The sequence below is a fragment of the Onychostoma macrolepis genome, chromosome 03 (assembly GCF_012432095.1).
Source record: "Onychostoma macrolepis isolate SWU-2019 chromosome 03, ASM1243209v1, whole genome shotgun sequence".
Taxonomy (NCBI): domain Eukaryota; kingdom Metazoa; phylum Chordata; class Actinopteri; order Cypriniformes; family Cyprinidae; genus Onychostoma; species Onychostoma macrolepis.
Genome location: NC_081157.1, coordinates 9,651,875 through 9,676,834, shown reverse-complemented (window position 1 = coordinate 9,676,834; position 24,960 = coordinate 9,651,875). Strand labels below are relative to the sequence as shown.

Sequence of the window (24,960 nt, the reverse complement as noted above, 5' to 3'; positions counted from 1 at the left end):
CAAGTATCAGTTGAAAGGCACACACACACATAGCCTATATATAGTAACATTGATAAATTATGTGTATTAATAAATGTACAATACAAATGTTAATGTACAAAAAAAATGTATTCAGAAACATTAATCCAATGGTCAAGTCATTAAAAAAATCCTGAAATTGTATTATGTCATGATATAAAATTATAAAATAGCGATAAAAACATATTCTGATGTCGTTTAATGGTCTTTTTACGGTTAAATTACGTTTAATGTAGGCATATTTTGGGTCACCGTGAACAGCAATCTATTGAAAATATCAGCAAAAGTACAAAGGAAACGCCGTTATAACAGCTTCTTTACACCCATTTTGACCGCTCCAGCACCCACACAAAAAGTGCGGCTGGCTTGACCGTGTATTTTCAAACCGAGGCTGGCTTGACGGCAGTGAAATTTTCTTACCGCCCACTCCCACGAGATTTGCGTTGGGTCCCGCGGGAGCCTAAAACCAATGCAGCCCTCTACTTTGAACTTCTCTATCCAGAGCTTTTTTTTATTTTTTTATTTTTTTGAGATAACAGTAGGGGAATACAAAGTCATACAAAAATATGAGTCTATAAAAACAGACAATTTTTGAAAATTATATATCTAATCCATCAAGAATCCTCTTTAATAGTTGAGATGTCTTAACAGCTTTACGATTGTTCTGTACTGAAGTTAGAGAATCATAAAAAACCTTTAAATCAATGGAAAATAGTCTACCATTTGGTTGTCAGGAATCAGTCACTATCACGACAGTCACCACCCAGCACAATCACCCGATCACAGTCACCTGACTTCTAATTGCACGCACCTGCTGACACCAATCAACACCACTATATACACACACACACACTGCCATTCCCCACATAGTCTGGTCCACTGTTCACTAGATGGACAGCTCTGGACTCACTCGCTGATCACAACTTACCCCAATGCTTACCAGTTGGATCCCTCGCCGATTCTCCCTTGAAGCCTTTGATCCCCGATCTGAACCTGCAAACAAAGACACAACCACAGCTAAACAATCAGAACTTCACACTTGCTCACTCACCTGCTTTTGATCACTCCCGATCCCGAATCCCTTCAATAAACCTGTTTGTTTTCACTCACCAGTTGTGTGTACCGTGTTTTGTGACAGAAGACCAGACCGTAACCGACAACCAGATGGATCCCCATCCATCCACACCAGCGGAGGTCCTGGAGGAACTTGTCACCACATCCCTGGTTCCCCTTACACCTCCACGGTCTGCCTCTGTCAGTCCCATGGCCGTGCCTGCTACCTTCGCAGGCGACGCAGCTGAGTGTGGCGGTTTCCTCCTCCAAGTGGCACTGTATATGGAGATGCAGCCCCAACAATTCTCCACTGAACGATCAAAGGTATCCTTCCTGATTTCTCTTTTCCATGGCAAGGCGCTGTTATGGGCAAAAGCAATATGGGATGCAAATACTGCCATAACCAACTCATACAGTGCGTTCACTAACCATTTTAAGGAGGTATTTGGCTATGCAACAGGAAAGCTCTCCGTAGCCGATCCGTTGCTGCGACTGCGTCAAGACTCTGCTACTATGAGTGACTACACGTTGGAGTTTCGAACACTAGCGGCCACTAATTTTTGTTTCATTAGTCTACAGCGCTTTGCTATTTCCAGAGCTGCAAACATATCCAAGTCACTGTATTTTCCCCATCCTTGGAAATGAAAATATATTATAAATTAAATGTTACTTTCAAGTACAAAAATGTGTACAATATTGAAAACTATAATTCAATTTGTATTATGTTGTCCATAGGCGTTTTCACTTACAATATTAGTAAATGTTCTTATTACTGTTGCCTCTAGTAATTCTGTGTTTGCTCTTTAAATTACCAACCTACAGTATTTTTGGTTCATTTTAAGCCAGCAATAGCCATTTTCAATACATGTTTGAGTTCATTTATTATTAGTGCAAAATGCTGTTTTTATTTTTTACCCAAGCTGGGTTCAGCCTGCTGGGTCATTTAATTGGGTTGTTTTTGTTTTTTACCCATGCTGGGTATAGTTTTTTTGTTAACTACCCAGTAAACACGTTAACGTGGGGCCCACATGGGTTTCACATGGGCTACAGGGGTACAGAGTGGGCATGGGCTCAAAATAGGCATCTTCTCTGGGGCCCACATGGGTGAACCCATGAACAACTTTCTCGCAAGATCCCATCCCCCATGACATCAAACTACCGTGAGATGCAGCCATTATAGAGGTAACAGAATAACTTACTATAAAGCTGCTTTGAAACCTATGTATTGTGAATGCTATACAAATAACTTGACTTGAATGAATCAAGTTGAATATTCCTTACTATTAGAGATGCCGAACAAGAATACAAGAGAACAAATAAATGAATAAGCTTAATGCGTACAAACTAGTGGCCAGGTATCAACAAGCTGCTGCACATAACATTTCCATATATGATTTTTTTCTTTATTTGTGGTGTGAGTGCTTACAGTTTTATGCAAATCACTGTATCTATAACAAAATAAATCATGTTTACCATGCTGAATTTCAGTTTAATTGTCATCTGAGTTCCGTAGTGAATGTAGACATTTTTATAATATTTTATGACTCCACAGATCGCGTTGGAATGATTAACGCTTACTGTATCATTAATTGCCGTATAGACCTTGACAATCCCTGTGTCCCAATGTTCATACTATCCATCCTAAATAGTATGTGAGATTACAATAAGTGTGTCCCAAAGCATAGTATGTTGAAAAGAGTATGCCAAAAGTCCCCGGATGGTCTACTATTTCAGGTTGATTTTTTTTTTTTTTTTTTTTTTGGAAGTGTGGATCCGTGCACACTCTAATGGCTAAAATTGCTCACAATCCATTGCGGTTTGGCGACAGATTCGGTCCAGAACTACAAACACGAATAAAAAGCGTTAGAAAAACTACAAACGTGGTGGTTCGGGAGGAGCACGTCAGATACTTAGCCTAATTAGACACAAGTGGTACACAATCAAGCTAATCAATACACTGGTATAAATACAGCTGACATACCTCCATTCACTTGACGGCTAATCAGCATCCCTCCACCACCCCTTCTCCACCATTATCACTAAAGTTCTCAACACACTAGGGGGGTATTCTGGGTTCGGGCAATTCCCGAGCTCTGAGCCCTTCCCCAGGACCGCACGCCAACAACATATTACCATACTTGCCAAATACGCATTGTTACTCGTGCTAAATATATGTAAGTGTGAACTCGTGAAATGCACCATTATGCAGAAAATATGAGCAGAGTTCTCGCCATGAAAGATCAACGAGCTACTTTTTTCTCTCCAATACCGTATGAAATGTGGAGGATGTTAACAGTGACAGGGTGCGTGTAACAGATGCGACAGAGCGGTCCATTAAAGATGCAGTTATGTGACGTGATAGTATGTCCCAAAGCTTGCCTACTCTTCTACTACACACTCAAAAGTGTGTACTTTTTCTTCCGGCTCCGGCTGTGAGAAGGGCTATGGCAACTGATGATACAGTGAGCCTTAACCACTCCAACATGATCTTAATTAAAAATAATAAAAACATAAAACGTCTACATTCAATACTATCCAGTCTCTGCTGTAGCTCCTGTGTCCTAAATTCCCAGAATGCATTGCCATTGTGACAACACATTCCTAATCTCTATTGATATGAATCTTTTGACATTACACATTTATTCCATGTTAAAGCTGTAGTGTGGATCATTGTCAGTATTTGACAAAATAGTTGGCTAAATCAAGTTCAAAACTCTCTTTAATCTTACTTTTAGAGATGAAGTAGAATATCAAAGAATGATGTAGAATCAACCAGACTGGAGCACTTGAATAAGCTGTAACAGAGCACAGACACACAGGTGTGACAGATGTCCAGGGCATTTTTTAGATTTTGGCAAACAAAATGCACAGAATATAAATGCATAACAATGTGAAGGGGTAGACATAACCACACACACACACACACAGAAGAGAGAGAGACATTTCTGCAAATTTATGTAACCTAATTTGCAAAAGCAGGTCAATTCAAAAGACACCAGACAACAAATTCTAACCTTCGACAAAAATATAGATTTTAAAATATTTTAGAATGTTTAAATATATATTCACAAAATATATATAAAATTGCAAGGAGAAGGTGAAACATGAAGAAAAATTGACTTGAAACTGAACTGAAAATGAATGAGTCCCTATGGACCTCTGCTGGATATATGTGGTCATTGCACTCTTTCTTTTACTGTAATTTTACTGTAAGTTTATTCTAACCTGCAGATGGCAGTATTCTATCCCTAACACATGGGCCAATATCTAGAAACCATTTATATTTAAGTCATTTAAGTGTTTTTTTTTTGTTTTTCATAAAAAATAAATTTTTCATAAGCCAATTTATGGCATAGTTGAGTAATTGTGCAGTAAACAGGTAAAAAAAACCATCAAATATCCACAAAAACAGCATAAATGTATAGTTGAGAAATTAAATTTAAAAATGATATGTAGTTTGTCATATAAAAAAATGTATATTTCCTTATGCAATCGCTCCGTAAAAGTTTAGTCTATCTGACCCCAAGGACATTTAATGTAAACCCTACTCGAGGGGCGATTTTAAACTTTATCTACTGAAGATCTCTTTACAGTAGTGTAATGAAAGAGAACTTTTATTAAAGCTCATTGTTGTATACTGTAATTGACGTGCTGAAATACACACAATAGAAATACTCTAAAAGACGTTGACTTGTAAAATGATTCCTGATTCAGGTTTTTGTAGTCTGTGTATTTGTGTCATGAGCTAAAGTTTGATTATGACACTAGATAATGTTTTGGTAACCCTTTATAAGTATGCAGTAAGTCAAGTCACCTTTAGGGGCAGTCATGACCTAATGGATAGAGAGCCAGACTTGTAACCCAAAGGTCGTGGGTACGAGTCTCTGGTCTCCGAACATCCAACTGCTCCCCAGCATTGGCTGCCCACTTCTCCGGGTGTGTGTGGTTTACGGGGACAAAATTTGTATAATGACATGGGTATGACAGAGGTATTACAATTTGAAGGTGGTTTGAGGACACTGCCTATGTCCCCGTAAATCAAAAGGCTTAAACATACTAAATTTCTTTTTTTTTTTTTTTAAATCTAAAAATGCAGACAGTCTCCTGTAAGGGGTAGGGTTAGGTGTAGGGTTGGTGTAGGGCAATAGCACATACAGTTTGTACAGTATAAAAACCATTACGCCTATGGAGAGTCCCCGTAAACCACTAAAACAAACGTGTGTGTGTGTGTGTGTGCGCACTTGCAAGGGTTAAATGCAGAGCACAAATTTCGAGTATGGGTCACCATACTTGGCCACACACCACTTCCCTCTCCTTTACAATATACATGTATCACTACATCGAGAGCCAGTAATGAGAATGACTACACGATTAACCAGAGTCTGACTAAACCAAAGCTGGAGCTGACTCAAGGACTGATGTGCTGCTTCACAAATATCACTGTCTGCAATTAAACGCCTTTGGTTTAATTTCTGATGTCATGTAATGGTTTTATATCACAAATTTAATGGTTGTACATTTTGAGGTTGCATGTGCATTAAGCATTCATTATGTTAATACATCTTTGTTCTTTCTTTCAGCTCGTTATCTGAGAGAATCACTCTTCATTTGCCGCTGTTTCCAGAGTGAATTCAGTCTATAAAATAACAACCATCAGCTCACAGACACCATCATCTACTGATGAACATCTTCAAGCCACAGTCTGATCCAGGTAAGATCATGTGTATATTATGTAATGTAGCTTTGGGGGGTTTCTTTCAGGTCCTTGTCTGAGCCACTTCTCATTTTAGGGGTTGTGTTCAATAATGAGGCGATCAGCTCATAAACATCTGGCTTGTAATTGTCATTATGATTGCAGTTTAGGTCATGTTATCTCATGTATGAGTTCATATGGTGTTAACTATATTTGTATTCATGGTATCGCTGATGGTTAATCAAACTAATTAATTAAAAGTCTGTGCAATTTCAGTTTTACTATCAGCACTGAGTGGAATAACGACACATTTCTGTTTCCTAAAGAAAACATCTGAGTTCACAAAGCAGCAAGAGAATTAGGAAAGTCTGAGCATTTGTGCTTCTCTTAGTGTTTGAAGGTTTCTTATTTGACTGAGGAAGTGAAAAACACTGTGAACAATAAACTAGAAAACATGTGCCAAAAAAAAAAAAAAAAAAATCAATCAATCACTCAAACTACCCTTTTTGACTACCATCTGTTTATTTTATTTGTCATTACTCGTCTTATTTCTGCGTATGCCGAATAAACTGTTGCTCAATAAACACCATTCACTGCAGCTTCCTAGTCGTCTCTCTCCTTACATCACAGTAAGATCTCACTATTTCCATCAGAAATGACACAGTTAAACTTACCAAATGGAAAAGTTTACTCACTTTTGTTTGTATTTCCACTATGTTCTCCATCAGATCAACAGCGCTTGGATGTTTTTTTTTTACGGTGTGGAGTTGATGGCGCTGAACGTTCTCCTTTGACTTCTCTGTGGAAAAAGAAACACAAACCAACTGGACAAGTTCTGTCATAAATGTAAGTTGTATAATATTTGTTACTTGTTTATTGAACTATTTTATTAAAGCAGTGTCACACTAGCAGTTGTGCTGATACTGAATATTCAGAACAACATTCTTATGATATTGTTTAAATAAAAGATTTTATGGACGGAGAGATTTCAACGTTTATTTTTAAAGTTAACCCTAGTAAAAAAAAAGTAATATTTAAAATTTATTTCATACTAAGTGTAGATCAAATCTATTAACATTTTTACTGACAAATCGCCCGAGACTTAATGATATAAAAATGATAATGAAACTTTATTTGGAGTCCTACTGACACATTTCTTAATATTAAGCCTGAAATGTGTTTTAAATGGTTAGTTCACACAAAAATTAAAATCCTGTCGTCATTCTCTCACCGTCATCATTCGTTAACCCTCATGTCGTTCCAAAACCTGTAAGACTTTCTTCACATTCAGATCACAACTGAAGATATATTTAATGAAATCTGAGAGATTTCTGTCCCTCCGCTGACAGTCAACACAGAGTTCATAAAGAAACCCAGATGAATTGAGCGGTTCAGTCTGCATCTTCTGAAGAGACTCGATCGATTTATATGATGAACAGATTTAATTCAGGCTTTTATTCACAGATAAACATGAATCAGCACACAGTAGTCACAGCAAACAGAAGCTCAAGCACACTTGTGTCAGAATCAATGAGGTTCATTCTTGTGTTTCGCAGCACGTTTGAGATCCAGAAGAACCAAAGAGCTTCTGTTTATGTTTGCTGATCAGTGTAAATATGTGAATAAAAGACTAAATTAAATCTGTTCATCAGATAAAGTGATCAAATCTCTTCAGATAATTTGGACTAAACCACTCCATTCATATTAATTAGTTTAATTAATTTTTTTTTTGAAGCGTCAAACTGGCCATTGTGTTGACTGTCAGCGGAGGGACAGAAATCTCTCAGAATTCATTAAAATATCTTTATTTGTGTTCAGAAGATGAACAATTTTTCCAGGTTTGAAACAACATGAGGTGAATAAATGATGACACAATGTTCATTTCTGGGTGAACTATCCCTGTAACATCACACATGCCCCATTTGAATGACAACATTTATACAGAAGAAACGTGTCAGGCCATCTGTTTTTACAAATAATACAATTTTATAATGAGAAATTAAAGCACTTCTAACATATTAAAACTAATAACTGGTTTGTTATTCAGTGTTTCCTCTCAGGAATTTGTGAAACGATGGCACAACATAACATCAGCATCAATGGCTCAACTGCATCAGATGATGATTTACGTTATTGGGAGCTGAGGAAATTACAAATGAAAAAGGATTATGCAGAACTTTTATTTGTCAGTGTCCTTTCAGTCGTTGAGATCCCAATCATGATCTTAACTCTGATCGCCTTGTGTTTCATCATCAAATCTCGGCCTGCTGTTTCAGTTTTTGTTAGTAATTTGATACTTTCAGATCTCATACAGGTCATTTGTATGTTAATAGGAACAGCAGAATGGACACAGGAACTGTATACTGCATATGACTATTCTATGATGGTGGGTCTGTATTTTATGGCATGTGTGGCTTCTGAACGATATCTTCTGGTTTCTCATCCTATCTGGTACAGATCTCACCAGTCACTCAAACTCTCCTGTTTTATTTCTGTGATCGTCTGGTTTGTGCCTCTGATCATTGCAAAAGTGAAACCCCCTCGTATATTTTTTGAAGATCTAGACTGGTGTATAGTATGTTTAATTCCTTACATCATCATCATTCTCTGTTTTGCTGGCACTTGTCGAGGTCTTTCTCGTTCAATATCACTGACTGCTCTTCAGCGCAAATTAATTTTGGGCAGTTTGTTCCTGGTGCTGTTGACTTACACACTTCTCATTCTGCCTTTTGTGATTATGTTATTAATTCAACCTTTTTGTTCCAATGACAATTTTGTTGAGAAATGTATCTACTGTGCAGAAATGCTCATGTATGTGAATCCACTTGCTGACTGTTTGCTGTATCTGTTCATGAGGCCTGATGTTCGTAATATGATGAAGTCTGTTCGCTGCTGTTGTAGACGTCAGAGATCGAATCACAACCAGGACGAACACTCTGTAGTGAATCCACAGAACAGCTGCTGTACTGTAGTGTGCTGTATTTCAGCTCAAGAGCCTGCATCTCATTCACTGAACACCTGCAGCTCAGTTTAACACGCTGCTAAATATAGAGCTGAAAAACACTGTTATATTTAATTGAAGTCAGTATAATTAATGTATTATAATATAATTAAATAATTAGTAAATTGAATTTTATAAAATTAATTAATAAAAAAATAAAACAATTATTATTTTAATATTTATTAATAATAATATTATTTGATCCCCTGCTGATTTTGTACATTTGACAAAGAAATTATCAGTCTATCATTTTAATGGTAGGTTTATTTTAACGGTGAGAGACAATAACAAAAAAATCCAGAAAAACGCATTTCAAAAAAGTTATTCATTGATTTGCATGTACACCGTTTGGATTAAATGAAAGTACAGCCACATTTTATCTTCTGTATAGACTTTACAAAAAGATACCATTCATTTAAATGACTTCATGTTATTATCTAACATCAACTTACAGTGAGTGAACAAAATATTTTTACAACATTAATGTTTGTGAATGTTATTTAATACAAACCCTTGATCATTGTGCATTAAATAATTTTAACAGACTGAACTTTTGATTTTATGTATTAGTAAATTTTGAAATGAACCCTAAGAAGAATAATTGCTATATAACTATTTGTTTATTATTGGAACCTTATTTTAACGTGTTTTAATACTAGAGTTTCCATCTATTTGATATACACTTGTCTTAAATATGTAATCTTATCTAAATTCATTATAAAAGCTGAGGTTTATTTACTGAAAAGTTATATTTTAGCTGGGGTCAATGATCTAATGCTGCATTGGGTCAGACTCAGCCCATTGCTTTGCTTAAGTATACTATATTTTCCTTTTACAGCTGCAGGCTGAGGAAGATCATGAAACACACCAGCAAACCCTAAAACAGACAACAGTGTACAGTTGTTTTTCAGCGGCAGCAGTAATATGACAACTTTTGGCTGAAACTTGTTTACTGTTTTTCATACTTTTATTACTTGTGGAAAAACTTGAAACAATTTTAAATAAGAATGGCATTGATATTTGTACAGTTTATTTTTGTTTAGCTTTAAAAAAAAACAATGTGTTTTTTAATTTGCATGTTTTTGTGGTACCGAGAACTGTGGATTTTCACTGGTATTGGTACCGAATACAGAAATTTTGGTAATGTGACAACACTACAAGCACCATTACTTCAAAGGAGTTATACTTAAAGCCTGCCCTCTCAGAAATACTGAGAATATTGCTATAAATTGTAGCAACACCTCCCCCTTTGCCTTTTGGACATGGCTCATTTTTGTAACAATAATCTTGGGGGGTAGACTCATTTAAAATAATGTATTCATCTGGTTTTAGCCAGGTTTCTGTCAAACAAAGCACATCAGTTAGTCAAGTACGAACTCTAAGACTATGTGCCATATTTCTAGAGAGAAGAGCGGCACCACCCCAGGAGGGATGAACACCATCTCTTTTCAACAGGTCAGGTCTGCCCCAAAAACTTGTCCAATTGTCTATAAAACCTATGTTATTCTGCGTGCACCACTTAGATATCCAGCCACAGGTTGTTTCTTCGTTTGACACATTTATTAATTTTATTAAATTTTTTAATTACAATTTTTGTAGAACCACCACACTTGCGCTGGAACAGAGACCAAACGCTTCTGTTATTTGACATTTAAAAAAAAAAAAAAAGACTTTGTAGGATAGCATCGATGCAAGACACTTCTTTAAATTGTATTGTAGATAAAGTCCACACTTTACAACAAAATATACAACAGAGTACGAACACTTCAGTTATTTGACTTTGTGGTCAGGGATAATTTACCAACAACTGTTTCAAACACATTAAGATGTGGCACAACCTGAGAAAACTGGTTATTAAAACCCTTTATAAACATAATAATCCCAGAAGGAATACGGCTCCAAAAACAATAGCAAATTCTCTGCTGTAACTGGGATTTTATAGTGTGACAAATATTCCTCATATTTAAAAGGTTTTCCTTTGATAATTTTTTGACAAAGTAAATTGATTTATTTTTGTACAGTAAATCTTTGTTGTGCCAAATTATACAACTGTGTGGGGGGAAATTATGCGGTGCGGTCCTTGTGTGGTGTCACTGGGGAACCCCTTTTGGTGATGTCCTGGTGACGTTGAAGATGACGCGCTCACTAGAAGTTCTGCTCAGAGTTCGTTTGCGTAGCTTCAGGTTCTAACAGTTTCTTCAGTGAGAAGTTGACGAAGTGTTTAGTTCTTTTAGATGATCAGCTTGATGTTAAGTCTGCGAATGCTTCGCAGCGCGATCAGGGGGAGCAACTCCCAAGCTTTCAGCCAAGTTTTTCCAGCAGTTTTCAGCTGGGTGTCGGTTGTTATTGGACTGATTTGAGTCCATCCCATTCACTGTTTGGTCCAATCACATTGTCTCTGTAGGGCGGAGCCCCGCCCAGCACGGCTTCTCTTCGTGCATACATTATCTTAATGTTTCATCCATCATGTGAGGAACATTTCTTAACAACTTCTTATAAAAGTATTCATCATTCATACGAGACTGAAAATCGACATATAATTCATGGACACTTCCTGCATCTGAAATAAGCTTTAATTCAATATCAAACATGAGGTATTTGTCATATCAAATACCTATAATTTTACCTACTAAACGGGTTAAGTCATAGATTCAAATATCCTAAATTCTAATAACCACAGCAAGATAAACAAGCATAAAATACCACATTCATATATATATTGCCTCTTGAGTATATTGCTTTAATAGCAGCAGTTTTTGTCTTGATTGTCCGTTCGGCAAAGTCCATAAAAGTTTGGGTGCTCTGTGCACAAGAAGAGAAAAAGAGCGCATTCCTTTGGAAGGCGGGAGACCAAAGCTGAGGTCTTGAGGTCATTAGGAGTATCACGTTGTGTGGCTCTGGTGATTTTCTTAGCTCAGACGAAGCTATAAGTCAGTCGCTTTTTGTTTATCAGAAGCGTAGTTTATGGTAAGCGGGGTCGCAGTATCGCGAGTGCTCTGATTCTGGAACCTCTCCAAAGAAGCAGTTCTTTGTTCTTAACTCCGTGCAGATGTAGCGCGGTCATTTCATCCTCAAACTTATCGTGGTTTACGAGTCTATGGCAGGACACTAGTCAGAGAATTGGGCGTTGTGCTGGTCATTTGTCAATTTTATGACTTGGCGATGGAGTGTAAACTCGGTGGAATGTTCTGAGTTAAGATTATATGTGTGTGTTCTGTGCGACCAGGTTCTACAATTTTTAGTAAGTCCCATTCCCCCCACTCTCTCCAATATGAGACTTGCTCCAGCCTTCTTTACATTATTTTCACCATAAAGAAACTTTTGCACAAACTGTAATCTGAAGGCTGTTTTTCTGCTTTCTAGGTGAACAAGCCCTTGCCCCCTTCATCTCTTGGTAAAAACTAAATACATTGTGGAACCCAATGCAACTTATTCCAGAGAAAATAAACAATTAATGCTTGTATCTTTGATAACAAACCCATAGGTGGTTCAAGTGATGCCAAACGATGCCACAGTGTGGAAGCCACCAAATTGTTAATTATAAGTGTACGCCCCCTGTAAAACATTCTAGGTAGTAGCCATTTCCACCTTCTTAATTTTTCTTCAATAATTTCTACTACCCCCTCCCAATTTTTTTTTTATATGCTGCTCATCACCCAAGAAAACTCCTAAATACTTGATTCCACCTGAAACCCACTTTAAACCTCCTGGCAACCGGGGTTTCCCCTCCTTCCACCCACCTATCTCTAAAGCAGCATGTTTACTCCAATTTACTTTGGCTGATGATATTTTTCCATGCCTCTCAACCACCATTCCCATTCTTTTTACATCCGCTTTTCCAGTAAGAGCCACCATTACATCATCTGCATATGCAGACAAATATAATTTTTGTTCACCATACAAAGTGACACCCATTAAAACTTTTTCAATTTGAGTAAAAATGGCTCAATTTCTATAGAATATAACATTCCTGATAGGGACTACCCGTCTTATTCCTCTATTAGCTCCAAAAGGAGCACTTAAACCACCATTGACCTTTACAATACTTTCAATGTCACTATATAGCATCTTAATTAACTTAGTGAATTCATAGGGAAAACCAAAACTCATAAAAACATTCCATAAATGGAATATTTTGTTGTAAAAAAACTCGATCGAAGGCTTTCTCCTGGTCCAACGAAATGAGACCAAAATTCTGACCCGTCAATTTTGCCACTTCAGAAACAGGGGAACATGCAACATCAAACTAGATACAGACATACACACATTAAACATAGATGCCAACGCAAGAAAGGCATGGAGAGAGAGAGAGAGAGAGAGAGAGAGAGTAATGGCAGGATTTACACATCAGCTAACTGCAACCTGTTAGAACCATCAGAGAATCACATCACCTTAAATAAAAGGGGTCGAAGCCTAGAAACACATCTAAATAGTTAACAAGTGGTTACTTGCATGGTTTTTTCGTGATGCTGAGTAAAGTGTCCGGGTGCATGTATAATGCGTAGATTCCTGATGAATTCCTTTAGGAGTGAAAGCTTCGTCATTCCAGCCATGGGTTGATTGGTCCAAAATGAATCGACAAAGTTACTGAATTTAAAACTGCCAGAAGCTCGGACTCCCCCCGGAAGGGGAGCCGCGAGATTTCCAAGGTGATATGTGTCTCTCCAGGGCACCGAAAGTAAAGAGAAGACATCTACAGTCTGCAGAACAGCTAATAGAGGAAGCCAAAACTGACCTTAAAACAAAGACTATGAAATAAATGCTCTGGAAAACCAACTGAAAGGGAATTAGATCCGAAAAGCGGATCCCTCATCAGCATCACCACCGCTGAGCAGAACGGAGTCCAAGAATTGCTACACAATGGAAGAAGTGAATGGCCGCAAACCAAAGCATTGCCAGCCCTCACCACAGAACTCTTCCCTTCTAGCAAAAGAAGAAAGCCCCTCCATGCAGACCCCAAAACTGCGCATGAGACACCTCTTAAAGACCTTGACAAACTGGCATCTACCGTTGTCTGAAGATGTTTCCAGGTGAACATCTTCAGCCAAAAGGGGGAATTCTGTAACATCTGCTTATAATCCGTGATGGTCGTTGGGACTTTGTCTTAAGAGACCCTTTTAGCCTTTTGACATTTGCATATAATTCACAGCCTGGCCCCACATTCTACCGTTATATGGGTGCTAATTGCCAAGGGTTGTCCCCCCCAGTGTCAAAAAGATGCTAAACAGATCGACTATCTTGTCTCTCCATCGGACTTCAAACACTTTCCAAAGAGAACCAAATGACCCTCGGTACCAGGCCTGACTGACCAGTGGACTACCCCCACGATTACAAGACACATAACACACACATACAGACATTTTCTTTATTTAGATGATAATTAATCAGTTACAAATGTATCTGGTATATGCATGTGTTGTTTGTATGTTTCCTTATTATATTAGCCTAGTTACCACCCGTTATTCGTACTAGTAAGCTCTAAACACAATAATTCAGGTGTATGAATATATCTCTGGTTTAATATCTTTTAGATGTCTCTTTCTTGGTATCAAAATGATCTGCTCTTTATTCCCCAAACAATGATGTATACTATGTGATCGTGAAATGCATCATACTATTTTTACTGTACTGTGGGAAAAATTACACGAGTCCTAAAACATGCAAATGAGTTGTCAAGTGGGACAAAGAAACACTTTCCCGCTGAAACTATGGGTTTCACTTTATTTTGATTGTCCCTTTAACACATTCTATTGACTATATTTGTTTCGGTGTCCTGGAGACAAACTTATCACCTTGGAAATCTCGCGGCTCCCCTTCTGGGGGGAGTCCGAGCTTCTGGCAGTTTTAAGATCAGTAACTTTGTCGATTCACTTCGGACTAATCACCCATGACTGGAATGACGAAGCTTTCACTCCTAAAGGAATTCATCAAGAATCTATGCATTATACATGCACCAGGACACTTTACTCAGCACCAACAAAACAAATGTGAGTAACCGCTTGTTAACTATTTAGATGCGCTTCTAGGCTTCGACCCCTTTTAATTATGGTGATGTGATACTCTTATGGTTCTAACAGGTTGCAGTTAGCTGATGTGTAAATCCTGCTGTTACGCTCTCTCTCTCTCTCTCTCTCTCTCTCTGTGTGTGTGCAGTGTGCATGCGTCGGGTGAGTGTGGAGCGTGGACGGAGAGTGTTTGACTGAAGTGCGAGGTATGAGTGATTTGTTACTTTTTTCCTCCTTTTCTATCCTTGGTAAATCTGTTAATAGTTGCTTGTGTTGTTTGGAAATAGTAGTAAGAGGGAAGTTGTTGTTTTAAGGAGTTCTACTCCCAGTCTGTGTACTGGGAGTATGGCAGCTCCAAGCGCGGGGAGTTTAGATTTTCTAACGAGGCGTCATGGTATAAAAGTGGATACTACTGTGAGTGTAGAACAGTGCGCTTTAGCGGTAGGTGTAGTAGTTGGTAATGAAAATGTTCTATCGGCGTCATGGATGAATAATGCTGTCGTTTTGTTCGTTAAGACGGTTGAGTTAGCAAACTTGCTAACAGAGAGTGGTACTGAGATTGATGGCATTTTTATTTCAGTGCTCCCTCTTTCTACTCCTTCAAAGAAGGTAACATTATCTAATGTACCACAGTTTATCAAGAATGAGACCTTAGCCGGAATGCTTTCTAGGTATGGAAAAATTGATTTCTCCCTTAAAGATGATTCCGATTGGAGTTAAGTCCCCTCATGTCTTTCAGGCGTTTTACATATATGGTTCTGAAGGATAATGTTGATGAACTTGATCTGACTCTTAATTTCCGTTATGATGATATTAATTATGTCATTTATGCCACGACAAATGTAATGAAATGTTATGGTTGCGAAGAAAATGGTCACCTTGTTCGTGCGTGTCCAAAGAAAGGAAATGATAGGAATGGATCGATTGTTGTTACTGAAAATGTGCAGAATGATGTTGCAGCGGTTGCTGCTGAGATGCCGGGTCCAAGCACGGCACTTGTTGTTCAGGAAAATCCAATGGAAAGTTCAGAAGAAAATGAAAAAGATGAAATTGCTGCAAGTGAGAATGAAGAAGTTAGAATCTCCACTGGAGTAGAACAGATAGTGGAAGAATTAGGTGAGTCAGATGATGGTAATGGTGAAAGAGGAAATGGTAAGTGAAGAAGAAAATCCTGAAGTTGAGGTCTCAGTGTGGAGTGATGATGGATGTTGTTTTAAAACTCCACAAAAAAGGAAGTTTGATGGAATGTCATAAACAAGGTAAAAGAAAGGATGGTTTTTGTTTAAGTCAGACGGACACGGATAGTGAAAGTGACATTTCAGAGTGCAGTTTTAGTGCTAGTCTGCCTCTGGGTGGTTTTCCAGTAGAACTTACACTGTTGATGACATTAAGTCTTTTTTGAAAACAACAAAGAATCTGAGGAAGGTGAAAATAGAAGATTACTTTCCAGATATAATGCAGTTCATTGAAAAAATAAAGACTTTCAGAAGTGAAAATTGTTTCACGGATCAGGAGGTGTACCGTCTAAAGAAAATTCTTATGAAGTTAAAGTTAGAGGGATTTAAAGAAAACAGCTAAAATAGGTAGTTTGGTACATCATCTTTATTTTCTCTGCTTTTCCTTTATTTTTATGGGGAAGTAAGCATCGCTTCTTTAAACATAAATGGAGCAAGAGGCATTAGGAAGAGAGTTCAAGTGTTTGAACTGATGAAATACAAGAATATTGATGTGTTGTTTCTGCAAGAAACACATAGTGATATAGAGAATACTGCAGACTGGAGTAGAGCAGGGGCGTCAAACTCAGTTCCTGGAGAGCCCTGCAGAGTTTAGTTCCAACCCTGCTCCAACACACATATTATGCAGTTTTCAATTAAGCCTGAAGGACTTGATTAGCTGGTTCAGGTGTGTTTAATTAGGGTTTAATCCGGCCCTCCACGAACTGAGTTTGACATCCCTGGAGCAGAGAATTCAATGGTTTGGCAATTTTAAGTCATTATACCTCGCTAAGTGGTGGTGTTGCCATGTTATTTTCAATGAATTTTATTCCACATTCTTACAATGTTGAAGAAGTTATTAAAGGAAGATTGTTGAAGATTAATGCGGTTTTTGAAAACAGCTCTGTTGTATTTGTTTGTGTTTATGCCCTAACTAATGCTTTAGATAGAATGATGTTTTTAAATACTTTAGGAGGTGATTTTAATTGCACCGAAAGTGGTTTAGATAGGAATCATGTTGAACCTCATACACAATCAAGGAAGAGGTCATTTCAACTTATAAAATCGAATAGTATTATTGATGTTTGGAGGAATTTTCATGGCACACAGAGACAATATACTTGGGCTCATGCTCATGATAATCAGATATCTTTGGCAAGGCTTGATATATTTTATATTTTTAAACATCAGTTAAGCATGTTTAGAGAATGCATGATAACTCCAGTATGTTTTTCTGACCACAGTTTGTAATAACAAATAGTCATATAAAGGTAAAAAGTGCATATTGGCATTTCAATAATAGTTTGTTGTGTGATTTCCTTTTTTAGAGAAGTTTTTAAAGAATTTTGGATGAATGTTAAGACCATGAAATCTACTTTTTTGTCATTGCAACAGTGGTGGGATTTTGTAAAGGTGCAAATTAAACAATTAAGTCAGCAATATATGCAAAATGCCACAAAGGGAATTAAAGAGTCAATGAGTGTCTTGGAAGAAGAGTTAATGAAATTACAAGATGTGCCAATATTTACGAAGGACGGCAATGTCATGGAAAATGGTAAGAAGAAATAGAATTTATTAGCTGATTTGTTGGGTTTGACTACACAAGGTGTAGTCAAACGGTATCAAAGTGTTGAGTTAATGGATGCTCCTTAAAAAACAAAATTCAATCTGGAGAAAAAAGAACGGCCAGAAAAAATTTATTCATGCCTTGCAGTCTGAAAATGAAGTTTTATTGACTAGTCCTGTAGATATCAGGAAAAGAGCTGTACAGTTCTATAAGGATTTATATAAAAGTGAAATTTTAGAAGTAAAAGATGATCATCTTGTTTTTTTTATTTACCACAGATAGCTGAAGATGTCAATAATGAAATTAGTAAAACTTTTAAGTTTAGAAGAATTTGAAGAAGCATTGAAGTAGATGAAAATGGTAAATCACCCGGAATAGATGGTATAAACATTGAATTTTATAAGGCCTTTTGGTCAGAAGTAGGCCCAGAATTAGTAGCAATTTTTAATGAGAGCCTGAAGAATGAACCTCTGCCACGTAGCTGTCGCAGAGCAGTTATAACGTTGTTACCAAAAAAAGGAGATCTTACTGAGATTGGAGGCCTGTGAGCCTTTTGTGTAATGATTATAAATTGCTCTCTAAAGCCCTTGCAATTAGACTGAGTAAGGCTATGGAACATGTGATTCATCCTGATCAATCTTATTGAGTGCCAGGCAGGAGAATTTCAGATAATATTTCTTTTATTAGAGACATTCTAGATGGTGGTAAACTTTTTGATTTAGACTTCGGGCTAATATCAATTGACCAAGAGAAGGCTTTTGATAGAGTCGAGCATTTGTATTTATGGAGAGTTATGAAAGCATTTGGTTTTATTTCAATGATAAAAACCTTATATAGTGAAGTTGAGTGTGTTTTAAAAATGAATGGTGACTTATGCTCTCCTTTTAGAGTGTACAGGGGTGTCAGACAACGTTGTGCATTGTCGGGAATGCTGTATTCCTTAGCATTAGAACCCTTGTTGAACAAAATAAGATCTGATGTGTGTGGATTACATATACCCAACTGTGGTCACAATTTCAAGTTATCAGCTTATGCTGATGATGTGATCGTGTTAATCAGTGGAACCAGTGATGTCAATGTATTGCTAAAGATTTTAGAAGCTTTTAAATTTCTTTCTTCTGCCAAAGTGAACTGGAAAAAGAGTGAAGCCTTTTTAGTTGGAAAATGGTTAAAAGGAGAACCAAGGCTTCCTGATGGTCTGAAGTGGATTAGAGATGGTTTTAAATATTTAGGAGTGTTATTAGGAAATAAAAATTTTGTAAAAAAGAATTTTGAAGGTATTGTTGAGAAAGTTAAAGGACGACTGGATAAGTGGAAGTATTTACTTCCAAAAATGTCCTATAAGGGTTGTATTTTGATTGTTAATAACTTAGTAGCCGCTGCACTGTGGCACCGTTTAATCTGTATAGACCCTCCAGCTAATGTATTAGCAAAAATTCAGTCAATCTTAATTGATTTCTTCTGGGATAAGTTGCACTGGGTACAGAAAAGTGTGTTGTACCTGTCAAAAGAAGGAGGAGGACTTGGACTAATACATTTGCAGAGCAGAACGGCTGCTTTTCGCCTTCAATATATACAAAGACTTTTATTGCTTCCTGTGGAGTCAAGTTGGGTGCGTGCTGCCTGTGCAATTCTCAGGAACATTGAGGATCCAGCCAAAACAAAGCTTTGTCCAGTCCTAAACCTTCAAAGACTAAAACTCTGCGATTCTCCAGTTTTCTATCGTAATTTGTTTAAAGTCTGGTCACTGTTCAGGATTAATAGAGGAAACAATGTTTTTTTCTCTTTTCTGGTTATTGCAAGAACCTTTAGTCTGCGGTTCACGACTGGATCTGTCACATGGAACATCTTTTGCTATACCAGAAAGAACTTTGTGGATTGCTGAGGTGACAACAGTCGGTAAATTGTATCAAATAACAGGACCCCCAGGTGAAAAAGAAATATATTTAAATTGTGCTTTTTCAGACACACTTAATATATTTATAGTATACTGTACTAATTGCATATTAAATGTATTATTTTGAAACAACTTTAAGTATATTAAGTGTATTTCAAGATATGCTTAAGTTCAATTTTAATCTATTTGTAATATATTTAATATATTAAAATTGTGTTAAATTGGAACCACTTTAAGTATATTTAATGCAATTTAAGTGTATTTTTAAAAAATACATTTAAAATGTACTTGTAATACTTCATGAACTACAGGTAAGGTATATTTGAAGCATCGTTTTAATGTGCTTCAAGTACATTTCAATTGTATTTCAGCTTATTAGAAATGCATTAGCATTACACTACTATTATATTATATTTATTAGTATTATATCTTTCAATATATACACACACGTACACTTTGATATTTAGAAAACTTTAATGTATTATATATTGTGTACATTACAAATATTCATGAAGTACATAAAAAAAAAGTACAGCAGCATATATACTTTGGTGAAAAAAAAAAAAAAACATACTATTAAATGTATTAAAAATGCACTTAAAATACAAGTATGTTTATAGTATTTTTGTATTACTACAAACATACACAAGTACATTTTAAAACATTATACAAAAAACATAAATGAAAAAAAGACTGAAATGCTACGGAAGAGCCATCTTATCCATTTGTAGAACATTTCGGTTATACCTGTATTACTGAAAAGTAAAGAATTTTACATCAATGAGTAAATAAAAATTACAATGCAATTTTCTGAAGAAAAAACCATGTAAAGTGAATAGATGTGTGTGCAAATACTGAAGATGATAAAGTTCAAGCAACAGAATAGGGAGGGATGGAGGGGTTTTGGAGGTGGACGAGGAGATGGTGTAGGGATGGTGATGAGAGGATGACGATGATGCCCTGGCAGCTTAGATGGTGTTTGGCACATGGCACAGACCCAGAGCATCCCAGTGCTGACAACACACGGCGGAGTCGAGGGAGGGAGGAGCCAAGATGTAGATGGTGTAGATGGTGTGGCTGCCGACATCTGGGGGCCGACCGATGGAGACAGAGCTGGTGGATCCGAAGCCGCAGACTAAGGGCCGATGGAGCTGAGTGTCGTTGCAGGTTCCGGAGACCTGGGCACAGCCTAGTCAGTAGTGTCTTGCAGCTTTAGAAAAAAAACAAAACAGAAACAAAATTAGATAACAGATTTTTACACGAATGACTGAAAAGAAGCACAAATTAACCACCTGGAATGGACACATTGCTAACGTTTTTCTTCCAAGATTGACCGAATCCCCCTCCATTAGGCCTGATTCAAAAATCTCTATAACAGAGGTGATACGACATTAAAATATACTTACTATTCCCGTCTCTGCACTCAGATTTCAGTTTGTCTTCTATAGCAGCTGATCTAATAAAACAACAAATGTTAATATTTCTTACACGCACACACACAAAAAAGGCAAATGATGATTCATGATTTGTTTTCTATTTAAGAATGACAGAACAATGTACCTGGTCGGAAATATAGTCAAAATCCTTACCAGTCTCAGCAGTTTCAGATGTACTGTATGCTCTTATAAGCAACCCTTCTTACAATTTAATCTTTGTTCTTATCTGTAATGAGAAATATATATATTAGAAAATAAAGTCATAAGGTTGTCAAGCTTGAACAAATATAGACACCAATCAACCAACACTACCACAGTTGGGTAATCAGCTCAAGACAAAGTAATTGTATGTTCATAATCATGGTTTTTCAAAGATCATTAACCTCATTACAATGAAGCCAAATTGTTCAGGAAATCAGAAATAAATATACTTCATGTTGCAAATAAAATGTTAACTATTTTTTTTCTGCCAATGCATGTGTCAAAAACATGACTGGTACAGACAAATAACGTTAATTAAACACAAATCTTACCTGAAGTCACAGTGAGGTTCTGAAGCCAGACGCAGAAGCTGGTAACAATAAGAACATACCGCTTTATGCCATGGTCTGTCTGAATACTGGATTCTGATTGGCTGGCAGGTGTTGATTAAAATCGTTGAACTGCACAGGTAGTTCCAGGTCAGTTTAATCACGTTCTATATTAATGCGCTTCCTATAAACATTGGTAACCATAGTAACATACAGTTACAGTTGAATAGTAATACAGATGAAAATAACCGTCATTTTTATCGTTCCGGTCAAATATTGCAGCACAAATATTATTAACATCTTTAATATGTGAATGCTGGTAAATGACCATGACATAAACGAGATAATCAACGGCTAGCTGTGCATTAAACGATCTGAATGCACTCCGCTGCGCGTCGGGCGGTTCTTCGCCTCCAAGTCCTGCATTCAAATCGTTTAATGCACAGCTAGCCGTTGATTATCCCTTACATATTTTATAATTAATTTCATAATTCCCCCAAAACAATTTGAATTATGTCATCACTCACCCTTAAGGTGCTCCAAACCATCTAAGACTTTCGTTCATCTTCGAAAGAAAAGCGGAGATATTTTAATGAAATCTGAGAGATTTATGTTCCTCCGATGAAAAGATTCATCAAAGATGTTCACATTTCAAAAAGTTCATCGCAAAAAAACATCGCCAAAGTAATCCATATGAATTGCGTGGTTTCCTCCAAGCACCCTAAAGAGACACGATCGCTCTATATAATATAACACTGTCTAAATTTAGACTTATATGCACATTCAAGAGACATTTGCACGCACATCATATTTGATTTACGAAGCTCTCTGCTGCGAGCTCGTTATTATACGAACCAATCAGAGCCGTTCAATGGCTCTGGAACCAATCAGGGTTTAGTCTGTGTTGTTTGAATTTAAACACAAGTAAACGTGTTTTTTTTCCGGTTTTTTTTTCTCAAATATGATGTTGAAATCCTTGTGGGAATTTCAGAAATGTATATTAGAAAATAAAGGCGTCAAGCTTGAACAAGTTTATAAACAGCTAGCTTACAATTAATGTATCATGTAATGAACAACAGCCTAATCAACCAAAGTAGCATAACCCATATTAAACAACATATTTTAAATATTGCAATGGTTAATAATATTTGACAAAGGTTTGTACATTGTAAATGTTAAAAATGTTTTTCAAAATATTGTACTTTTCCAAATATTAAAATTATAAATAGGCTATTTAAAATATAACCATGTGTAGGCCTACTGCAATATAAAGTACATTAAAAACCTACTAAAAGTGTAATCATTTTATGTTCTTACACAAAGTACACATAAAATATACTTTAAGTAAGAGTAACATAAGTGTGTTTTTTGCAAATACACTAAAACATCACTAAAAGTATGCTTGTGTTTAGTATATTCCTTAAAAGTGTAACTAAGAATATATTTATTAACATAGTATTTCTACTATACTTTTTAGAAATATAGTAATAGTGTGCTTGTGTTTAGCATATTCCTTAAAAGTGTAACTAAGAATATATTTATTAACATAGTATTTCTAGTATACTTTTTATAAACACATTAAAAGTATGCTTCTGTTTAGCATATTTTTTAGAAGTATAACTAAACATATATTTAATACAAAAGTACTTCTAGTATACTTTTTAGAAATATATTAAAATGCAATTCAGTATATTTTTAATGCACTTCAAATAAGCATGTTGGGAATACAAATGTATTATAAACATACTACTTGAATTTCAAGTATATTTTTAATACATTTAATACTACGTCTTTTTCACCTGGTCCCGATTTAAAAAATGTGACTGCAACTGCTGAACATTTGAGACTCAGATCTTGTAGAATCGTGCAAAAGGCTCTTGAAATTTGGAGCTCGGCTCTCATTGGAGAGGAAAAAGAAATGTTGGACCAATATTCAAAGGGGTCTATTAATTTTAATTGTAAATACCCTTTCCCGAATTTAAGTATATGTCCAAGTATGGGAGAATGTAATGGTATGTTGATAGACTGTGAAGAACTAATAATTGTGGGTCCAGAAATTGCACCTGGCAAATGTTTATATAAAAATTGTGTAAAAGCTTTTAATAAAAATTTTCTGAATAAGTCTGACACACCTTGGAGAGATGTACTTCAGCTTAATGTAAATGAGAAACCAGAATGGAGAGCTTTATATAAGTCACCTTTGGCTAAGAAAACTGGGGATTTGCAATGGAGAATATTGCATGGTGCCATTGCTGTAAATGCTTTTATCTCTTTGTTAAATTCTGATGGTATTGATTGTTGCCCTTTTTGTTTACAAAGAGAAACCCTTTTTCATGCATATATGTATTGTGAAAGATTGAAACCCCTTTTTGATATGCTGGGGATGCTTTTAAATTTTTTCAATGTCATGTTTTCAATTAAATTGTTTATTTGTGGTTTTATGTATGTTAAAAGTAGGTGTTATAAGTCTCAGTTGATTAATTTTTTGTTGGGGCAAGCAAAAATGGCTATTTATGTCACTAGAAAAGAGAAAATTGACATTATGGTCTTTTGTATGTACATTGTATTGTAATAAAATGAAGTTTGAAATCTCAAATCTCTCTCTCTCTCTCTCCATGCCTTCCTTGCGTTGGCATCTATGTTTAATGTATGTATGTTTGTGTATAGTTCAATGTTGCATGTTCCCCTGTAGTGTAGTTTAATAAACATCCATATGTATTCACACTTGGTTGTCTGTGTCTGCTGCTCACAGAACGAGGTCACTTTAACGTTTCGGTCTTGTTACATGCTCTGTGAGCAATGTATCAGTAAGGAAATTATTTTTCGTGGCCAGAGAAATTATTTTCCTTAGAGTTAATAGACGATTCAAACTGTCTGTACTGCAGACAAACAAATAATTTTATTGTACTATTAATGCTACAGTTAATTACTGAAGATTAATATATAATTGATAATAACCCGTTATGATTAATTATGTTCATCTCACTTAGAGCTAATTTGTTACAATGGGAATCCATCAGTTTTGAGCTTTTATTTCTACTTTGGATCGATTTTGTTAGTTACTTCACATGGTAAAAATATACTGGAGGAGATACTGATAAATACGTCACATTGAGCTTATAATGAACTACCTGAGACATTTAACATATACATAAATGTTAAGATAGGTAAATATTAATATAGTTTGATGCTGGAAATACTAGTGCTTGGGTACTTTGTATTACTGTAAGTTTTATGATTGTTGTCAGTTTCTGCACAAAAAACTAACATTTAAGTTATAAGATCTTTTGCAGTGGGCGACGAAGTTCTGGTTTTACTACCTATTCCTGGGTCTGCGTTAACAGCACATTTTTCGGGTCCTTACAGGATCTTGGAAAGGAGAGTTGAGACAGACTACGTATTGAGTACACCAGACAGAAAACATCAAAAACGGGTATGTCATATCAACATGTTAAAAGCTTACCATACCAGAGATGATGTGAAGTCACTTCCCGAAAAAAAAGGTGATTCCATCTGTCCAGTGGGGGTCATGTGTGATAAAAGTTC

At 36.3% G+C, this 24,960-nt stretch overlaps 1 protein-coding gene and 1 long non-coding RNA gene across 4 annotated transcripts; one reads left to right on the top strand and one right to left on the bottom strand.

The window, feature by feature from the left end:
* The first annotated feature begins 1,075 nt into the window (after nucleotides 1-1,075).
* On the top strand, nucleotides 1,076-9,297 carry LOC131537571 (mas-related G-protein coupled receptor member A5-like). 3 transcript variants are annotated; one of them, XM_058771129.1, is made up of 3 exons: nucleotides 1,076-1,395; nucleotides 5,652-6,610; nucleotides 7,812-9,297. In XM_058771129.1, the coding sequence occupies exon 3, from the start codon at nucleotides 7,839-7,841 to the stop codon at nucleotides 8,796-8,798; it is 960 nt and encodes a 319-aa protein (XP_058627112.1). In that variant the 5' UTR covers nucleotides 1,076-1,395; nucleotides 5,652-6,610; nucleotides 7,812-7,838; the 3' UTR covers nucleotides 8,799-9,297. The 3 variants fall into 3 exon arrangements, with proteins under 3 accessions (XP_058627112.1, XP_058627114.1, XP_058627113.1); XM_058771131.1 differs by lacking the exon at nucleotides 1,076-1,395 and adding an exon at nucleotides 5,189-5,553; XM_058771130.1 differs by lacking the exon at nucleotides 1,076-1,395 and having other exon boundaries at nucleotides 5,189-6,610.
* A 10,998-nt stretch (nucleotides 9,298-20,295) lies between these two features.
* Nucleotides 20,296-22,665, bottom strand: LOC131537630 (uncharacterized). Its single transcript, XR_009270353.1, has 3 exons — nucleotides 21,038-22,665; nucleotides 20,855-20,904; nucleotides 20,296-20,658 (listed from the first exon to the last, which is right to left on the bottom strand). It is a non-coding gene; the product is annotated as an uncharacterized LOC131537630 (long non-coding RNA).
* Between the last annotated feature and the right edge of the window lie 2,295 nt (nucleotides 22,666-24,960).